This window comes from Poecilia reticulata, chromosome 16, assembly GCF_904066995.2.
Source record: "Poecilia reticulata chromosome 16, P_reticulata-male-v2, whole genome shotgun sequence".
Taxonomy (NCBI): Eukaryota; Metazoa; Chordata; class Actinopteri; order Cyprinodontiformes; family Poeciliidae; genus Poecilia; species Poecilia reticulata.
The window spans coordinates 16,489,060-16,510,681 of NC_088845.1; the positions used below are offsets into that span (position 1 = coordinate 16,489,060).

Consider the following 21,622-nt stretch of genomic DNA (forward strand, 5'->3'; position numbering starts at 1 on the left):
CGCACCCTCTCGTGCTCAACTTGCAGGAAAAGATTTTGGCTCCCAAACTCCTCAATCTGGCTGTAGCGCTCTCAGTGGTTCTTGAGCCAAAACGGCGTGCGTCCTTCTTAATCAGCGACTTTGCTCAGCTGTGGGATCCCTGCAGTGGCGGTTTCCATGGTAACCGCAACGGGGGTTACGTAATGCTCCACGTTGGGGCAGTGTTTATGTTGTGGACGAAACTCGAGGCGAGCCTCGATTGATTGAAGTTGCAGTTTGAGATATCGCGGCGCTTCATCGGCGCCCTTGCAACATGCAGAAGAAGCGTCTGCAGCGAAGTAGCGGTCATAGCGGGAGCCAGACCTGAGGGAGTCCGGGGGCTGCGACTGCACGGGGATGGATCGGTCATTTTAGAAAAACCATGACCTCATCATTTTGTGCAGACAGAGAGCGAGACATCTGAGCCAGGCACGCGCCGCTGAGCGTGAGCCCCGTGCGCGCGACTTCAGGAGTGCAGCGCGAGGAAGCAGCAGAGAGGCAGGGTGAAGATGGTCCGATCCATCCAACTCTACTGAAGTTGGTTCGGAAGCTTCGTCACCTCTTGCTCGCGGAGATTTGACGGTCGAGGTTATTCTCCATGCAGCAGAAGAAGAAATAGGAAAAGATGACGGTGCTGACAGAGATCCCGGAGAAATGGTTTCCAGTGGTTCTCCCCATTAAAAAAAAGAAAAAGGCAGGATTTGGGGGAGGAAAATCGAAAAAGAAGCGGACAGGTACGAGTTTAAGGCTGCGGTTGTTTGTGCAAATGCCATCTCATTTTGCAAATAAAGACCATCTATCATTATCACTTTAGATAAGTTCAAGTCTCACCCCATCTCCATCCAAACCAGTTTCAGTCATTTCTATCTGCATCCCTCCTCACATCACATCTCCATAAGAAGGAAGGAATGTGCTTTTATTTTGTTCTAGTATGGACGTGCAGTAATCCCAGAAGGAAATAATTTGACATTGAATAATTAGATGCCATAATCGATTTTTAAAATTTTATGTAACTTCTTTGTAAAGTCATATGTTATCATTCAATATTTTCTTTGCCACAATCCATTATGACATAATTTAGATCCACTTAGAGTCTCATATCTGATTGGTCAATCTGTGCAGCAGCTTACTGCAGACCAGTCATCTTATCTAAAGGCCGGCCCACTGACTTTGATGTGTAAGGGTTACATTACATACATATTTTATCAAAATGATAAAATGATAAATACATGACTTACATACTGATTGAACATATAATAAAACTGTATTAAATGCTTTCATATTTGTTTAATAAGTGCATTTTCAGTTCTATTTAAATCACATATGATTATTTAAGAATTATGACACTTGATTAGTGGTAGTCTACTTGGTGCCATCTAGTCATGCAATTATTAGATATGATAACGGATAAAATGATAAACAGACATTCTACTTTTTACCTTCAGTTTTATAGGCTTGACTTTCTTTGATTTTTTTTTGTTTTTGTTCATTTTCAACAGTAGTGGGTTTGAGTCTGAGTTTTGTGTGAGTTACAGGGATCCACCATGGTCTAAAAAAAAGTCTGGAATTTGCTTTGGTCATTTTCCTGGCTTGATATTAGTTTGTTTAAAAAAAATTGTTATGGAAACATTTTTGAGTTTCCAACCATTATTCTTTTGCCCAACTCTTTGATTGTTTTGATTTTTGAGTTACCATCAGAATGCACAGATAGGAACATATTTAGTTGAAAACTAAAATCACAGGTTTTTTTTTTTTTTTTACATTTACTCAAACAACGTTTTTAGTTTGAATTTGCAAATTTTGAAATCAACAAAGCATTGAGGATCCTGTCGAATCTTAATGAAGAGAATGTTTCATAGATAACAAACTATGCCTTAAATAATCTGCATTTAGAATAAGACAATCCAATTCAGACTTGAAAAACCTGATGGATGCAAATTTTCTTTTATCTGGATATCAAACCTGAAGTCAACTCCATAAATTATTACATGATTTGGACTCAACTAGGCCAAATCATTTAATTCAATGTCCAGAGCACTAAAAGAACTTTTAGAAAATAACAGATAATAAACCAAACAAATTGAGTGTAGGACCTTACTGAATTTGAAATGTAAAATTTGCAGGAACCCTGCAATGAATGCCCTGCCTCCCTGTGTTTATTGACATTGATCAATCCTCCAGGTTCACCTCATTCCTCTGCATAACGATCACAGATTGTCCCCTTTCATTCCACCCCCCACTCAATCAGTCTGTCACATGCAATATTGTTTTCCATCTAATTAGCTCTGGGTTTGTGGATGAGCAGGACTGCAGACGATTCTTTTTGCCTAATTAGATCATCATCATCAACAAAGATGCACTCTTCCGGAGAGTCTCGTGACTATGATTCTGAGTGAAGCTCAGTATCACACCATCATCTCCTATAACTCAGACTGACCTGCTAATGTGGTCATTATTGCTGTGACTTCACTCCCTAACGCTGATGTTGTGTGACTCAGATCGGTGGCTTATGAGGGAATGATGTTTTTTTCTTTTCTTTTTACATGAAGCAAAATTTATTTAGACTCTAATGTCTGCAATTGAACGTTTGCAGCTGTATAGATTGATGTTGGCCCACCGTGCAGCACGCTGAATGTGTCAGGGCTTCTGACGCCCTTGAACATTAAACACTTACTGCGCAGTTTGGTAAAGACTATCGTTCATTCAGGCTGAGGTGGTCAGCTCACAGGGGGCAGGCCAGGGCCAGCTGTAAGGCGGCTGGAACCCTCAGTGCTTACCCAGCAGCGGCACCTCGCTCTCCTCAGTGTTAGCAGTGCAAGTAAACATCAGCACCGTGACCTTTAAATGCAATGAAACGGCAATGTCAGAAGACAGAAGAGAGAATCGAAAAGCGGAGGAGGTGTAGGGGTTTAAGTGGAATACGTTTAAGAGAATGGACACCCACACAACTACTATCTGAAATTGAAAGAACATGAAGCGAGAGCTGGGGGCTGAGTTTGTTCACTTCCAAACTCTGACAGCTAAAATATTTGTTCACTGTGCCTCTCAGCATGTTGACCCCTGAGCCCTCTGGGATTTTATTTGATGTTGCTGTCATTCCCAGTTTCTTCCATTTTTCCTATAATAACACTAACAATTGACAGTGGGATATTTTCAGAATTGCACCTGTGGCATTCTGCCGTAGCACCAGGCAGTACTTTAGTAGTTAAATGATAGCTATCCTCTGTTGTTGCATAGCTCCCAACAGTTGAGCACGGTGAAAGTTTTGGGGAATTTCATTTCTGAAATCACAGTTGAGGATTTAGTCAGAAATTGTTGCCGCCCTCAAGTCAGATTCAGACAGTGATCACGAAAGCATCTTTGGTTCTAGATTCATTTCTTAGTCATAATATCTATGGCAGGTTTCTTCTGTAAAATAACAAACATTGAGCTCTCAAAGAGATGATACAGCCTACACACATTCACCAATTTTAATATATTTGAGTTTATTTGGCAATATATAAGAAGATAGTAGTATCTGCACTAGTCTGCACACACAAAATATCTTTGGTTTGGCCTCAAAAACCAATGTAATCAGCTGAACATCCTTTAATGTCTTTGAATAAGTTTCTACTTGAGATAATCTTTTCCACCACATGGTGAAGGTTTTGCTTGGGTATAAATCCATTTTCTGAGAACCTCTTCAACAGATCAGCTACTCATCCTCCACCTCAGGTCGGTCTTAGAGCGTCACACGAGAAGCTTGTCCTTGTGGGAACTCTTTAAGCCTGTGTTTGTTTGCTGAAACGCAGCTCAGAAGAGGTGCAGATCTAGATCATGGGCTCTACTTGGTTTTAGAGAGTTTCACAGAGCTGCAATGACACAGGAAACCACAGAGTCTCTGTTTGTGTTATGTGTGCATGTTTATTATGGGTTTATTGGCTTCTCTAGTGCGATGTCCCTTCCTGTAGAGCCGCACCGACTCATTTTTAAATGTCAAAGGTTTGTTGAGGATGCAGGCGTTTCAGTCCAGTGCGTGCACTTATGCCTCGGTGATAATATTTGTTGCATACATGTCTGGAGCTGTGTTGTCTCACCCAAAGAAGAGTTTAACTAATGCAGATTTTGAGGTGAAGTAAAACTGACATGTGGTTTTCATCTGCCAAAAAGAATGCAGTGCGCACCGAGTTAAAAAGCATGTAGATCTACCTATAGCTGCAGTTACAGCTCCAGCTACCAGCTTTATATGTCTAGAGACTGGACATTATTTTAGTGCAAAAACAGCTTTAGGCGGAGACGCTCTTCAAGGGTGTGCTGCAGCCTTCAGATGTACGTTCTTGTTTCAGCAATCCCAAATCACTTGAAGGTTAAGTTCAACAATGTCCTGCCAATCACCTAATTATGTGATTCGGTTGAGCTGAAGCAGAAACACACCTGCAACCTACAGCACACTGACCTCTGAGTTTAGGAGTTTCACATCCCTGGTCTAAGCTATATTTCTGTATGTTGGGTCGTTGTCCTGCTTGAAGGTGAAGCTCCATCCAGACTCAAGGGTTTTACAGCCTCTCAGAGGGTTTTCTTCCAGGATTGCTCTGAATTTGGGTCCATTCGTCTTCCCATCCAAGCTGCCTTGTTCCTCCCCACAGCATGATCCCACCATCACTATGCTTGGAGAAGGGAGTTTTCGGCCTCACTGTATTAGCTGAAGAGTTATTTTACGACGTCGACTGACAAGATGCCACCTGTGGCTAACTGTCAGTCGTACTTCTTTTGGCTTTCTTTTGCCAGTGGCTTCTATTTTTGACATCCAGAGGAGAAGGTTTTGGCAGAAGGAAAATTGATTATGCTAACAACAAAAGCATATAAACTGCAGGCTCACATGATGAGAGTGTCAGGACCCAAAAAAAAGATTAAGTCTATATAACTTTAGTGCTGTGCAATGCTGTTGTATCTGTTCTTTTACTTTATATGAATTTCATTGTTCACCATCTTTTACCTCATTTTATTTCCGCAGAGGAGGAGAGAAGGGTCAAAGCCAATGACAGAGAACACAATGAAAAGTTTCAGTATGCGGTGAGATTGGGTCCCTTTGTTTCCTCCGTAGGTATTACAAAGTTCGGATGATGATCTTTAAACTAATAATTTTTCCTTTTCTCTCTTGTCAACACAGAGCAACTGCATCGTGACATCAAAGTACAACATCCTCACCTTCCTGCCTGTCAATCTGTTTGAGCAGTTCCAGGAAGTAGCCAACACTTACTTCCTTTTCCTGCTCATCCTACAGGTGAGTATAGCCAGGCAGGGATTAGGAAACTTGGCATTTCCACACTGTTTGTTTGACAAAATAAAAACTTGAGAACGATTCATATGAGAATCGTTCTCATATGCCTAAGAGACAGGCGCTCATCATATTGCAACACGTAGGAAGTGATCAGATAAAGTATCTCGAGCTGAAACCAGATATCTATATTTACAGTGAAGGCGGTCTTCTTTTTCTCACTCTCAGACTCAATGTTTTCTGTTTTAGGCCAGTTACAGAAACCAAAGTCCTTTCTGTTTACTGAATGCAGAATAATAAGCAACAAAATCTACATCTACATTTTGGCCAATGAAAAAGTCTGATAAGTATTTAAGATTTTTATTCATAGCAGTTTTTATCCTCCCGCTGTATGAAATAGATAGGTTTCATACGTTTCAACAGGAGACACTGTAGTGTCTGTAGTGTCTCACTGTAGTGACACTGTAGTGACAGTGTAGTGACACTGTAGTGTCTCCTGTTGTTTTGAAACCTTTGTGTTGCAGATTTTGTCTTCTGAAACCGGGAAATTAACAGTGGGAGTTGGATCTGAAACTCTCTATGTTCATATATGTTCTATTTTTCTCACAATGTTGTCATAACATGAATATAAAACTGGACAATAATTTCTTAAAGCTGCAAATTTAACAGGAACCAGTCTTTGTTTTATAGAATTAACTTCTGAAACTTTGTTCCTCCCATCATGAACCAATGTTGAACATTTTATCACATCACAGCAGTAAACCTCTACGTATTTTATCGGGATGATCAACATCATGTACTTACAAATCTCACCATGAATCATATTTGTGGCAGCATCATGCTGGGGGGACGTTATTCAAGGGCACGGAAGCAAGTCAGTGTTAACAAAAAGTTTGTTAAACAGGCGAGCACTCAAAGAAATGAAACTGAAAGCAGAAACAGACTTGGGACTGAGGCGGAGGATCACCTTCTACTGGAACAATGACCCGAAACAGAAACCCAACGCTGCAGTGGGCAGATTTGACACCAGACATATTGCCTTCATGTGTTGTAATGCCTCATTCAAGTCCAGACCTAAACCCATTTGAGAATCTATAACCAGACTTAAAACCTGCTTTTTGCAGAAACTACCATCCTAATCTGGCTGAGCTCTTTCAAAGAAGAATCGATAACATTTTCAGTTTCTAGATGGGCACAATTAATAGAGACAAACCCCAACAGACCTGCAGCCGTAATTGCATAAACGTCTTTCACTCGCGGAGCTAAATACAAAAGCACACCACACTTGTCAGATTTGTATCCCTTGAAACTTTGAAAACTATGCATCACTTCCTGTCCAGTTTAAAATTAGGAACTGTTTCATAATGGTTCATCACATAAAACCCCAATTAAATACACAGAGGGTTAAATGTTTAAATAATTCTAAAGGCATTGTTACTACCCATTTATACTAATGTGATGAAAAATCTCATCTTCTCCTGTCCTTGTTAGCTGATACCTCAGATTTCCTCCCTGTCCTGGTTCACTACCATTGTGCCTTTGGCTCTGGTGCTGAGCATCACCGCAGTAAAGGATGCCACCGATGACTATGTGAGCATGTGTTCTCCACACGCTGAAGCTGAGCGCAACACACTCATCACATTGACGTAACACCACTGTGTCTGTGCCCTGCAGTTTCGCCACAAGAGCGACAACCAAGTGAACAATCGGCAGTCTCAGGTTCTCATCCGAGGCTCGTAAGTCATCGCAGCCGAACCCCTAACATGCGCCCTCTCTTGCTTTTAGCGATTCAAACTGTCCTGTTTGTGATTCATGTGTTTTTCTGATTCGCTGTGGCAGGCTGCAGAACGAAAAGTGGATGAACGTAAAAGTGGGTGATGTCATTAAGCTGGAAAACAATCAGTTTGTGGCGGTAAGTGTGAGAGTTTATTATGTTTATTTTGACACTAATTTAGATGCAATAATAAATATTCAATCCATTCACATCAGAAGACAAAGTGGCTTAAGTCAGTGTTTCATTTTTTTAATTTTTTTTTTATAAAGCCCTGATCTTACCCCACTCGGGATAAGCGAGGTGGATAATGGATGACTGGATGAATGGTTTTATTAAAACATGAAAGATTTTGACCAGATTTTATTTCAGTCAGTGGTAAATCTCTTGTTTTGAGGTGCATATGGATAATTAGCACTTTTCAACATTCATTTAAGCCATAAAATCTGCACAATATGTTGCCTCTCAATCGGCACTTAAAGAATAGTAGAGCTATTGTGATAAAGAAAAAGAAACTAGAGGCCAGATGAAACATCCACTTTATTCACCAATATCCAGCAATATGGATGAGTCGGAAAAAAAATAAATTAATAAAAATCTAAATTTTCTAATCTAAATAAATCCTAAATTGATATTTATGATTATATCTATCTATACCAAAACACAGCAAACACCAGTTCAGCACTATATTTGTTTTATTGCCAGGATTCAGTTTCTCGCTAATTATCTTCAGTTATTATTGCTTATGAAAGCTATTCTAATAGATTAAAGCATAAGATTGCAAATGGATTTTTCTTCTTTTTTTTTTTTGCTTTCTCAGCAGAAGTTCTAATAATCATTCATTTAATCTCCAACTCTCATGTGTAATTATTATCGACTTCTCTCTGTAACTTTGCTGCATGTACCTTGCCGTTAATGCTAACGTCAGCCGTCTGCTTTCAGGCGGACCTGCTCCTGTTATCGAGCACCGAACCACACGGCCTGTGCTACATCGAGACGGCCGAGCTCGACGGGTCAGAAACCTCCCATCAGTATCCACTCGCAGTTCGTTCTAACCTCCAAAGGCAACTGCTTCTAAAAGGATGTGTTTTTTTTTTTTTTCTGTCAACCCGCAGAGAGACCAACATGAAGGTGCGTCAGTCTGTGTCGGTGACGGCTGAACTTGGCGATCCAAACAACTTGGCGTCGTTTGACGGTGAGACCGGTTCGAACAAGTTGATTTTCTCTTGGTTTCCCCGTCCGGAACATCTTTCTGATGATTTTCAGTTGTGCAGCCAACTGTGTAATTCAGACGTTTTCCTCCTTTCACGGTCTGACAAATAAATAATTGAAACATTCACATCCTCACATTGTACGTCCTCTGCTGCGGCTGAATGACACGGTGTCATCACCCATCCACCCACCCGCCACGGAAAGAGCTTTGAGTCAGCAAAGCACGCCCCCAATGCACACGCACACACACACACACACACACACACACATGCATGCGCACGCAACCGCACACACACACTTACTCAGGAAAAAGCAATACTGCAGCAAATCAACCCACACTCTGCCTGATATCATCTTACAAAAGAAGTGTCTCTCCGGGTGTGTTTATAGTGTGACAGCAGCATCAGGATGATAAATTCAGCTCGAGATCATGTTGCCTCTGATGTAGATGCTTTGCAATAACTGGGTTTGGTAATTGCCTGCCATGTAGGGGTGCGCTATTTTTATTTAATACGCTACAACGTCTTCTTGTGTGAAGGTGAAGTGGTGTGCGAGCCTCCCAACAACAAACTAGATCGCTTCTGTGGCACTCTGTACTGGCGAGAGAAGAAATACCCCCTGACCAACCAGAACATGCTGCTCCGAGGATGTGTCCTCCGCAACACGGAGGCGTGCTTCGGCCTGGTCATCTTTGCAGGTCTGCGTTTGCGTATTTAAAATGTTTTTTATTTGTGAATGATTGGGTGTATGCGGTGCGTGTAACAAGCAGATTTGACTCTGTTGCCACCGCAGGTCCAGATACCAAGCTAATGCAGAACAGCGGTCGCACCAAGTTTAAGCGTACAAGCATCGATCGTTTGATGAACACTCTGGTCCTCTGGGTAAGAAACCTCTCACTTTCATAGCCCCAAACTATTTCAGAATATCATTTCAGGGGCTTTTGTTTACATCTGCACATGCTGATGACAGACTCGTTCTAATTTTGGATTGCAAGACAGTGGACCTGACTCTGCCTTTGTGGTGTTTCTTTTTGTTCATCGCCGTTAGATCTTTGGTTTCCTGGTGTGTATGGGTGTGATCCTGGCTGTGGGCAATGCGGTGTGGGAGAGAGAGGTGGGCTCCTTGTTCCAGAGCTACCTTCCCTGGGACCCTCCAGTGGACAACTTTTTGTTCTCGGCCTTCCTTTCCTTCTGGTCCTACATCATCATCCTTAACACTGTCGTTCCTATTTCTCTATATGTCAGGTAAGAAAAAGTGCAGGATGTCAAAAAGGACAAAGATATATGAAATTTATGAATATTGTTGTTGAGATAACAATTGAAAGTAGCACTTGCCCCATGACAGCTATTTCTATCTGAAGGCATGTTTATAAAACCATACGCAAAATGAAATTAAGAAAGGGGCTGCACCACAAAAAGATTTAATTGAAACACTTACAAGGTCAAACTATGTAAGGTAGATCAGATTTAATCAATTTTGTACTTGAGACTTTTATTTAATCAGATAAAAGACCCATTGATATGACCTCACCAAGAAAGACAGCGTCACATGTCGGACATGAACACTGGACCAATAACAACAAAACTAAAGCTAAAAACGTGCAGATAAGCAAGTTTTTCATGAATAATTTACAGTTATGTTCCACAAAAACAACATGAACAGATGAATCTTTGAATACTAAATCCTGACTAGGTGGGGGTCCACTGCAGCTAGAGCTGTGTTGGTTACACTTCCTCTATATATTCTCTAAATGTATAAGATTTTGAGCTAGAGTGGGTGAAATTCAGTCAGGTTTTGCATAAAAATAATAAAATACCATTTTCCTTAGGTATTTTCCTTACCATTTTCCAAATCAGTATCGCAATTGTTTTTACAGGAGTTAAGTTGTGCATAAAAAAACACAACCAGCATCCTGCTTATTTCTTCGTTTAAAAAACTTTTTTTTTTTTTTTTTATCTGCTAGTGTGGAGGTGATCCGGTTGGGTCACAGCTACTTCATTAACTGGGATCGGCAGATGTTCTGCTCTCAGTGCAACACGGCGGCCGAGTCCAGGACCACCACTCTGAACGAGGAGCTTGGCCAGGTGGGCTCATCAGATGGTCTCTAATGCTTCACAGCTTACCTTCTAATCTAAATGTTACTCACAGGGCTGGCACAAGGGCAGAATTTCATTTAAGTGGCATTTCCAGCTAAAACCCATCGTAATTATTAAAGATTTGGGACAATAAGTGAGTCACAGTGATCTTTAAACTGTTGCAAACGTTGCCTATAACTTGTGTTAGCTCTGGTGATTCAATTCAGCTCAATTATTTAGAGCTTGTATCATATTTTAAAGTAGATGCACAGTTTGCTCAACTATTGTTGATGTGTGACGTACAAATGCAAAATGGAGGAAATCTTTACAAAAGCATGCATTAATCTTAAAGGGATGTCAGTTTTAGGTGATGTTTAAAATAAAATGAATCCAGTTCCTGAACCTTTTTTCTCTATGATTAAAAAAATAAATAAATACATTTTGGAAATTATGCTCATGTTTATTCAGGTTGAATACATCTTCAGCGATAAAACTGGAACTCTAACTCAGAACATTATGACCTTTAATAAGTGCTCCATCAATGGGCAAACTTATGGTAAGAGATCAACAAATCATGTGCACAGAAGTTTATATATCCAAACTATATTCCACATTCTTACCTGTCATTTGTTTTTCTGCCAGGTGAAGTCACGGATCCGGTAGGAAAACAACCAAAGGTAGACCTTTCTTTCTTTACCTGGAAGTAAATCGTTTCTTCAGGTTGGAGTCTAATTCTCTCCTGTCAATCTTCCAGAGGCTGGATTTCACCCCTTTCAACCCCCTGGCAAATCCAGATTTCTGTTTCTATGATGAAAAGCTGCTGGAATCGGTGAAAGTAGGAGATTTGCACACTCACGAGTTTTTCCGCCTACTTTCTCTCTGTCATACCGTCATGAGTGAGGAGAAGAGTGAAGGTGAGCAGAAGGAAGGGAAACACAAACAGCAACTTGCCATTTGTCTATTTCTTCCGATGTCGTTCATTGTTTTTCGTCTGTCCACCCAGGAGAGCTGGTCTATAAGGCACAATCTCCAGATGAGGGCGCTCTGGTGACGGCAGCTCGAAACTTTGGATTCGTGTTTCGCTCTCGAACGCCAGGGACGATTACTACAACCGAGATGGGCAGAACCGTCACCTACTCGCTGCTCGCCATACTGGACTTCAACAACATCCGCAAGAGGATGTCTGTCATAGGTAGGGAGGATTGTTAACATACTGCTAAACTTGTCAAGGAGTTGTTCTATTAACTTTTACTAACTGGCCCCAAAGAAAGATTTTTTTTTTTTACTAAGGAATATTTTCCTCTTTTTCTTTGTGTTCTTTGGCAGAACAGTGACTTAAAAAGTCTTTTTTTTGTTTTGTTTTATTTAACGTAATGTAAAAAAAAAAAAAACATTTGAGTTTTATAGATTTCTGTTGTTTTTTAAATGTTGTAGACCAACAAACACTTTGTTATATCAAACAAAAATAACCTGAGTAAATAAGAAAACATCCATCCAGTCAGACAGAACCAGGAAAATATGCAAACTTCATTCAGAATGACTACTGACAGCTAAAACCAGCTCCACAGAACCCCACTTCTGAGAAACCCAAATATATCCTCCAGTCATGACATTCACAAGATGATAGGAAGTCTTGATCTGAGTTACTTTTTAATCTCATAGGCAGATTTTAGAAAATGTAAACACATCCATTTATACCATCTAATGGCATTGCACACCGTGCATAGCACATTTGTAAAGCAATGAGTTTTGCTAAATCAGCCATGAAGCAACAATATATGTATCTAAGGGCAACGGAGGAGAGGTGATGATTTCATGATATTTTATATGCATCTTTGTCATCTGAATTTAGTGCGTAACCCAGAAGGCAGGATCTGCCTGTACTGTAAAGGAGCTGACACGGTACTATTAGAGAGACTCCACCCTTGCAACCAGGAACTGATGAGCATCACCTCAGACCACCTAAATGTAAGTAAACAGTAGTTTATGAATATAATTGGTGCTGCAGTGCCACCTAGTGTCTCCTTGTTTAACTGAAGCATCAGAGACAGTTAAAAGTGTAACATATGGCGTTCCTTTAAATAGTATTCGCATGCGGTGTACGCTTACCTCAGGTTGCTTACAGTTGATATGTTTACACATGCTGCATGTGTCATTTTTTGTTTCCAGGAGTATGGAGCCGATGGGTTACGGACTCTTGCTCTGGCGTACAGGGAGCTTTCTGAGGACGAGTGGGAGGCCTGGTCAGAGAGCCACCGCTGTGCAGACAAGGCCACTGACTGCAGGGAGGACAGGCTGGCTGCAGCTTATGACAAGATAGAACAGGATATGAAGGTTAGTCAATAGTTGCTTCCGTGGTTTCCCCTACAAAACAAGATTAAAATTTCTAATTTTGACCATAATCTAATTTGCATGTAAACATTTGTCTCTGTGCGTCCAGCTCCTAGGTGCTACAGCTATTGAGGACAAGCTGCAGGAAGGAGTCCCAGAGACCATTGCTCTCCTCTCTCTGGCCAACATTAAGGTCTGGGTTCTGACTGGAGACAAACAGGGTGAGATGAACACACTTTATACCAGCTGTCAGGTTAATTTGCCATCTGGTGTTCAGAAAAGTAGAAAAAGTGGGATATTCTGAGTTATTAATTTCAGCTATTCATCTTTATTTTGAACACTCAAAGTACGATATGACAGACTTATTTGATCCAAACGCTTAGGGTTTTTTTTTTGCTTGCCATGCCTTAATAAAGGACAAATCATAAACTAAACTAAACTAAACTAATCAGATACAATAACTGCAGAGTTTCCACTGAGTGAGATAAATATAATTAGCAGAAGTAAGGCTATGCTTGCAATTGACACCCAAAATATTGCGCACTGCAGCAGGAAGTGTGTAGAGAATTTAGTTGTGAAAACTAAACATTTGTGTAATAGCGCGAGTTAATCTCCTCCCTTTTCTTTCCTACAGAGACGGCAGTCAACATAGGCTACTCCTGTAAAATGTTGACCGATGACATGACTGAGGTGTTCATCATAGGTGGTCACACCGTTCAGAGTGTACGACAAGAACTCAGGTCAGCTGTTGCCTGTAGGCTTCAAAATACAGCTGGTTCCTTCAGGAAAATACGACAGAAGTTGCTTTAGTTTAGCACAGTTTTGCTTGTTTTGTCTAAATTAACTCTCTTTTTCTTATTTTAGTTTATCTGTGTTTTGATTATGTTCCACTCATGTTAGTTTATCATTTGTTCCATTTCTTAGGTTACTTCAGCTTTAGGTTGTTTTTTTTAGCTCAGTTCAATGGATCCATAAAAAGGGCAGACAGAAGATAAACAAAGGGAAAAATAAGTGCTAAACTGCAAACAGCAGATGACAGTATCTTAAAGTCAGCTCTTTAATATGCAAATACAAATTTAATTTAATCTGACGAAACCTGAAAAATACATCATCCTTCAGCTAGCCAATTTAAACTCTATCATGTTATAAGTTGCCTGTTATGTTCCTCCATTTTTGTTTTTTTTCCCCCTTTTGGTTGTTTATGCCTTAAAAACTGATGAGCCAGAGTTCAGTAACTTTTTTTTCCTCTCGCTCTTCAGGAGTGCGAGGGAAAGGATGATGGAGCTATCCCGAGGGAAAACTGAAGGGATGGAGGCCTGGGCTGAGGCATGTTTCGTGGGTAACGGGATGAAAGACGGGCAAGAAGGAGACTGTACAACAGGAAGAGGGTCGAAACAGCTGCATTGCTCCTCTCTCCCTCCGTCTGCCTCTGGTGACATGGACAGCATCTCAGGAGAGTTTGCCCTCATAATCAGTGGTCATAGTTTGGTAAGAACAACACTCCTTAAGCAAATTTAAAACATGAAGTGAGCATTTGCAGTAACTCCTGCAGCTTTATCTTTGACATATCCAAAAGAAACTTCTAATCTCTTGATTTTTTAACAATTTTTTTCTCCCTGCTCTACGACAGGCGCATGCGCTTGAGGCAGACATGGAAGCCGAGTTCGTGTCGACAGCCTGTGCCTGCAAAGCAGTTATCTGCTGCAGAGTCACACCGCTGCAGAAAGCTCAGGTGGTGGAGCTCATCAAGAAACATAAGAAGGCTGTCACTCTGGCTATCGGAGATGGCGCCAACGACGTCAGCATGATCAAAAGTGAGTTGTGCAGAAGGAAGAAGGAAGGACCTGTGAGAGGAAGGAGAGTAACGGGATTACTGCAGGGTAATAAAAGAGAGCTGTCAGGTCCGCTGTAATTCTCAGAAGAAGTGGCTGTAAGAGTTGTTTACGTGTTACCAGTTGTGACGTCGGTCATGTTGAAATGTGCCGGTTGCAATGCTTTCATGAGGTAAGACATTTAGCGTTTTACTGTCTGAATTGGGTTTAGTCACCTTTTAAACTGAAATTTGTGCAAAACTTTAAACAAAAACAAAAAAAAAACAGGACTCATGCAAAAGCTCTCAAGTACTGATGTGTAATGTTGAATGCAATTTGTCTTTTTAATTACATGGAGAAGCATTGTGGTTTGTAGCTAACTCAACATGGTTTCTGGTTTTTTGTGGGTTGCACCACTTTTTGTGTTTTTGTCTGTCTCTATGTGTATGAAATGAATTTAAGCAAGCCTGAAGCAGGAATGCAATCAGTGCAATACTGACGGGTGTGGTTTGTTCCCATCCTGTGATTGCTAGAGTCAATTTGTGAGAAAAAAATAAAATCTGTTTTCTTCACACTAAAGTAATGGGCTAAAAGTTGTTAAGAAAATCTAGGAGAACAATGTTTTTTGGGAGTGTTTATTTTTCTTAGCTAGTTTTCAGTCACATTCTTTGCTCTTAAGCTTCGTCAGCATATCAATAACAAGGTTGAGGTCGGGGTCACTACAGAATAATAATCTGCAACTATTTATGACAAGTATTTGGATCATTGTCTTACAAAATTGATTGAAACTTCTCAATTTTGTCCCCGTTTCAATCACCTGGCAGTTGATTTTAGATTAAGTTGGGGAAACTTCACATAATTTTGTGCCATCCTCCAATGTCCCAGAACCGCTGACCGGTAAACAGACTTAACAGGGTGTTTCGCTGTCCGCTGCCACCATGCTCAAACGTTCACACAGAACAAAAGTTGTTCTTGAGAATCTGTACCAATTTCCTGTCACGTCGAGGTCGATCAGTTGATTGAAACTTGTTTGGATTTTCAGACAGCACAATGATTCCAACTCTTCTTTAAATCCAAACTTGAGCACCAAATTCTTTAAAAATCATTGGAGCTGTTTGGTGAATAATCAGCCCAAACTGGAAAAAAGCATCACAAAAAGAACAAATGAATGTATCCTTCATGTCCATGGTGACTCCATGTGGGTTTTTGATTACAACAGTACCGATGCCATATTTGTTATGAAACGGCTGGAACTGCAGCCGAAAGTGAAATTGTAAGACTTCCAGTTATAAAACAAAGCTGCAGCCTGTTTTAGACTAGTTCATACATGTGTGATATTTTTGCTTATTAACCAGATGCTGATCAGAATTGTGCTCCAAACACTTCCTGTTGCTCTGAAGTTTGTGATGTTTGCAACGCTACGGAGTGATTTAGCTCTACATATATTGGTTTGTTTCTTTCTCCCTGCAGGCGCTCACATTGGAGTGGGCATCTCCGGTCAGGAGGGGATCCAGGCCGTGCTGGCCAGCGACTACTCCTTTGCCCAGTTCCGCTTCCTCCAGCGCCTCCTGCTGGTCCACGGCCGCTGGTCCTACCTGCGCATGTGCCATTTCCTCTGCTACTTCTTCTACAAGAACTTTGCCTTCACCATGGTGCACTTCTGGTTCGGCTTCTTCTGCGGCTTCTCTGCCCAGGTACAAGCAGAACGATGCGTTAGGAACGAAAAGGTGCTGGGAGGGTATGAGCCGATTGAGAGTTTCACCTCGTCTCTGTGTTTGTCTGCTGTCTTCTTCTGTTGTAGACGGTGTATGATCAGTTCTTCATCACACTCTACAACATTGTGTACACCTCCCTCCCTGTGCTGGCCATGGGGGTTTTTGACCAGGTCTTTTTCGTTATTACTTTACACCAAGTTTACATGTCACACAATGTTCTTTTCCAGCAGGACGCAGTAAAAGCACAAACCAGCACCGATTTGTTTTTACACCTGAACCATTAACTCATCTTTTAATGTTCCCACATGTTGCGTATCGGCTGTCTAATGTGCGTGACGTTTGTTCTGCTTTTTTTTAGTACTTGCTTATGTCTGCATTTTGCTCAAAACCACCAAGCGATCAGCTCTGCCGTTGACTTGTCCGCACTCTTATTTTAGCAAATAGCATCTCTCGTTTCCCCTTTTATGGCAGGATGTTCCAGATCACAGAAGTCTGGAGTATCCTAAGTTGTACGAGCCCGGGCAGCTCAACCTCCTCTTCAACAAGAAGGAGTTCTTCATCTGCATCACCCAGGGCATCTACACCTCAGTGGTGCTTTTCTTTGTGCCCTACGCCGTGCTGTCCAATGCCACTCAGAGCAACGGCGTGCCCCTCGCCGACTACCAGACATTCGCAGTCACGACGGCGACGGCCCTGGTTATTGTTGTCAGTGTGCAGGTGAGAGACTCTTGTTCGGAGTCGGCTTATCTTGCAGCCGTTTACTCCGCTGGCAAGTAATCATGATGCCTTTATTTGCAGATCGCTCTAGATACAGGCTTCTGGACGGTCTTTAACCACATGTTCGTTTGGGGCTCTGTGGGCTGCTATTTCACCATCATGTTTGCGCTGCACAGCCAGACCCTCTTCAGGATCTTTCCCAATCAGTTCCGCTTCATAGGTTGGTCCCTTGCTCTCGTCTTTGGCCTCCATACGAAGCCCTGCAAAAATGTTCACGGCCTTCAACATTCTTACATTTTGTCACAACCACAAACTTCAGTGTCATTTATTTCATTTTATGTAATAAACCCAACACAAAGTAGTTTACTTGTATATTTGAAAGAAAATTATGTAAGATTTTCTTTAACTAAAAATTGTCTAGTTAAACTCAGACTGGAGGACAGATGGAGAATATATTTGAACAACCATTTTGAGGTTTATTTGGAAGGTCATGTGTTGGTATGTTTGCACTTTCATTTTCATGATGATGGTCTGAATAAATCTCCAGGAGATATTCAAACCTTGGGATTTTGTTTTATATTCTAACATCTCCACAACTTTCTCGCTGACATGCGTGGCATGTTGGGTAGCCTGTGGGAGGGTCTGCCCTGCTCGGTGCTTAGTCTTATCTGCGAAAGTAAATTAAACTGAATAAAATCAATTTAATCCTTTTCAGATGTTTATCTATTTAAACGAAACTGCATACACTTTTCTCTGCACTTCACTTTTATTCGCAGCTTTGTGTTGGTATGTCGCAGAAAAGAAAAGAAAAAGATTAACATTCCTGAATGTGATAAAACATTAAGGAATAAAACTACACTCGCAAAGCACTCAACTAAACAAAACGTGTAAAGATGTATTTTGTTTTCCATCTCAGGTGAGATAATTGTTTACACTTTTAACAGATCTGTATTATCTAATATATATCTAAATTGTAACTGTATGTTAGTCATGGCATATAATTCATTTTATAATTCTAAGAACTAACTTTCCTGTTGCATCAAAAGGATTCTTCAAATTTCAAAGGATACGTGCTCATGTTTGTCTGTGTGTTTGTGTTTTCTGAGCACAGGTAGTGCCCAGAACACTCTATTGCAGCCAGTTGTGTGGTTAACTATTGCACTAGCAACAGCAATATGCGTAGTTCCAGTTTTGGCATTCCGCTTCCTCAAGCTGGACCTCAAGCCTCAGCTCTCAGACACGGTGAGAAACAGCACAGTTGTCAGAAATGATGTTTTCATCCTCGTTGCAGCAAGAGCTGATGTGCCTTCCCAATGTGTCGGCTTGAAATCAGGTTAGACCAATCATTAACTGCGTAGCTAAAAAAAACCTGCATGCAGCCTAAATGTCCAGCAAATATTGACTTAATCAGTGTGGAATAATAAGTGCTGCTTTCCGAAACTGTGGGAGAGGGTGGAGGGGAGAAAGTCAGCCAAGCAAATCTGCTGTGACAAGGTTCCTCTTTAATTTGACATTAGCTTCTCTACAGTTGAAAAAAGTTTGGAGTTTCGATGAGATAGTGACAAACACTTGCTTCTGACTCGGGAGTTTCAGCCTGTGGATTCCCCGTCGAGTCAAATCGGAACTGAAAGCAAAACACGGCGCCGATGTTGTGCATATTATATGCAAAAAAAATACAGCAAAATGAAATTAACACTATACTTTTTATAATTCTTAAAACAACTTTTATGTCACAGCAACTAAAAGTAATAGCCATCTTCCATTCTTCTGGTGCATCTTACAGGTGCGTCACACGCAGCTGGTGAGGCAGAAGAGGCGGAAACCTGCAGGTCGCAGCATCGGAGGGGCCTGGCGCGGCACAGGCAGCGTCTCCGAGGGTCGCCTCGGCGCCCGAGGGGGCTCCAGGCGGTCCGGCTACGCCTTCTCCCATCAGGAAGGCTTTGGAGAGCTGATAACCTCGGGAAAAAACATGAGGCTGTCCTCCTTGGCCCTCGCCAACTTTGCCTCCAAACACAGCTCCAGCTGGATCGAAACGCTTCGCAGGAAGAAAACCAATCACACTCCACCGAGCACGTCTGGAGAGTGCAGCCCGGCGCCCAGCAACGTGTCTGGGACGGGTCCGGCTCTGTCAAACTCTTCCTCTGTTCTGGGAGGCTCGCAAGAAACGCCAATCGAGGAGGAAACCGACGCAGCAGTCGTCTTGTCTTCATCGTCACATCCGGCAGCCTCGGAACCAGCTGAGCCTCGGGCCCCTGCTCAGGTCGCTCCTGCTGACAGCTCTACGTCTGCTGCAGCCAGGACGGACTCACCCGGAGGCTGGACACGCTCTCTGGAGACTGTGCAGGTCAGCTGCTTTTTCTCTTCTTAAATGATGCACATTTGCACGTTAACTATATTACGACTTCTCTCATCTCTATAGGAAGCTCTGTTTGGTCGGAGGGGCTGTGCCAGTGCTTCTAGCACCCAAGACTCGCCTTGTGTTGCCACAGAAACCCCCCCCCCCCATATTGAGTGAAACCCATGCACAAGCTAGTTTGCTCAGAAAGCATGGTGGGTTGCTCTCTGGATCCATGCAATGACTGATTCTTACAGAAACATAACTGAGATTGAGTTTTCGTCTCAAAATATCTCACAAGAGGAAGCGGCTTATTCTAATGGCCTTGACCTTCCCATCAATAGTTCTGATTTTTTTTAAAATGAGGTTTAATGTGTTCAAGTGTTGCAGCCGATTTGAAAGCAGACGGCGAGACATTTAGCTATTAGTCACTTTTCTCCTGTATACTTCACATGCCTTACACTTAAAAATAAGTAGACGAATGAGAGGGAAGTAAGACGCAGTAAAAGCTTTCACTGTTGAAAAATCTGTTTATTATAGTTCTCAGTGAGAACGCAACTTAATTTAACCACAAGTCTGTCGCAACATTTTTGTTTTTGTTTTTTTTTCCATCTGCTGTGTTAATATTCTGTTTCTATTTTTTGCATCATATTGATGTGTTTTTAAAGGCCTGGTTGAGTCGCACCTTAAATGAAGCATTTAGTGCTTTGATTTTAACGTTAGGCCTTGGTTTTGACAAAAGCCATTTTTTGTTTTTGTTTTTTATTAGTTTCATGTGCCTCTTAAATAAAAATGAATAAACAGGCAAACTCATGACTGTTTACTTTAGGTCAGATCTGGGCAGAGTGCAAAGAATAGCTGAAGTTGTTTTACAAATTCCTATTTTTTGTTGTAAACAAACACTCCTGTGAAGTTTTCTTGTTTTTACTTGTAAATAAAAACTGAAAATATCACATTTCTGGGTCGTCTTTCCTTCGTAATCCCGAATTACAGGTTTTCTTTTTGCTTCCCTTTCAAATGGTCAACATGAGATTTTTTTTTGGCAAGCGCTGACCCCTGACCTTTCTGAGCTTAGTTCATTTCGAAGCAGATTACAAAGAGGAACTGCAGTGAATTGCGAAAGTACTATTTCTACTTGAATTATGCTACATTTTGTCACATTAGAAGCATGTTTCACTACATTGTATTGGGATTTTACGTGATTGGCCGCGCAACGTAATGTCTTATTGTGAAGTAGAAGAAAAACGCTAACTTTGAAAAAAAATATTTAAGAAATTTGAAAAGACTGGCTTGTTCAGTCCATTTGCTGTAAGTGTTCAGGACCTCTAAGTTAATAGTTTATAAACCACAAACTTGTAACTGCTGTTGCAAGCCTGTTGAGGTATTACTAAAATCTTTTCTTTGCCAATTTGCTCTGTCTCAGATAAGATGGAGAACATCTTTGCTCACCAATATACAAGTCTCGTCACTGATTCTGATTTGTGTTTAGGTCTTGACTTTGACTAGACCATTTTAACACATAAATATGCTTTGATCAGCACCACTGACTTATAGTTCTGACTGTATGTTCAGGGTCGTTGCTCTGTTGAAGCCCCAGTCTCAATTCTTTGTCAACCTCTAGCAGGTTTTCCACCAGTAATTAGCTTCATCTGTCTTCATATCAAATCTGACAAGCTTACCTGGCCCTGTTGAAGAAAAGCATCCCCACATTATGATACAGCCACCAATTTTTTTCATTGATATGTTCAGTGTGTTGTGCAGCGCAGTTTGTCACCCACATAAAATGTTTTGCATATGACACAAAGAGATAAGTTTTGGTCTCATGTCCCCAGAGGACTTTCTTCTGCATGTCTGCTGTGTTTCCCTCATGTTTTGCGAAGTTGTACCTCCTGTGGCTTTTTTCTACATGCAGGCCGGATTTGTGGACTGCAGACCCAGCAGTTGTCCTGTCAGATTCTTCCAACTGAATTATTGATCTATTCATTTCTCCCAAAGTTACCATAGATCTGTTTGCTGGTTAATGTTCTCCTTGTCTAACCAGTCACTTTAAGGAACTCTCATGTGTTGGTTGGTTTTCTAGTTGCCCCACACTCCATGTTTATATTTGGACTTAAGGCTCAGTGAAATATTCAAAGTTTTCTAACCTGATTCTGCTTCAAACTTCAACACATAAGGCCGGACCGGTTTGCTGTATTTCTTAGTTTTCATGATTAGTGATAACTAATGTTTTCAAACAAACCTCTCAGGTTTTCACAGAACATCTGTTTCTATATTATAATATTTTTTTTAAATTATTACAAATTACCAGAACAGAACACAACAACATGCAGCAGTAATGAGACAAAATGTGAGTAAGTTTAAGGATGAAAATACTTTGACA

The 21,622-nt window shown here is 41.2% G+C and overlaps 1 protein-coding gene across 2 annotated transcripts; it reads left to right on the forward strand.

Annotated features, from left to right (window-relative positions):
* The first annotated feature begins 224 nt into the window (after positions 1-224).
* Positions 225-20,195, forward strand: atp8b2 (ATPase phospholipid transporting 8B2). Of its 2 annotated transcripts, XM_008431688.3 has the most exons (29): positions 225-752; positions 5,012-5,070; positions 5,168-5,281; positions 6,767-6,865; positions 6,950-7,011; positions 7,115-7,187; positions 7,989-8,059; positions 8,162-8,241; positions 8,797-8,955; positions 9,051-9,139; positions 9,306-9,502; positions 10,222-10,342; positions 10,802-10,889; positions 10,976-11,010; positions 11,088-11,247; positions 11,337-11,525; positions 12,186-12,301; positions 12,503-12,667; positions 12,774-12,885; positions 13,299-13,404; positions 13,924-14,152; positions 14,295-14,478; positions 15,946-16,169; positions 16,277-16,360; positions 16,662-16,907; positions 16,989-17,127; positions 18,019-18,149; positions 18,691-19,251; positions 19,327-20,195. In XM_008431688.3, exons 1-29 carry the CDS (start codon positions 644-646, stop codon positions 19,420-19,422), a joined length of 4,098 nt encoding a protein of 1,365 aa, XP_008429910.2. In that variant the 5' UTR covers positions 225-643; the 3' UTR covers positions 19,423-20,195. The 2 variants fall into 2 exon arrangements, with proteins under 2 accessions (XP_008429910.2, XP_008429912.2); XM_008431690.3 differs by lacking the exon at positions 16,277-16,360 and having other exon boundaries at positions 226-752.
* The last annotated feature ends 1,427 nt before the right edge of the window (positions 20,196-21,622 follow it).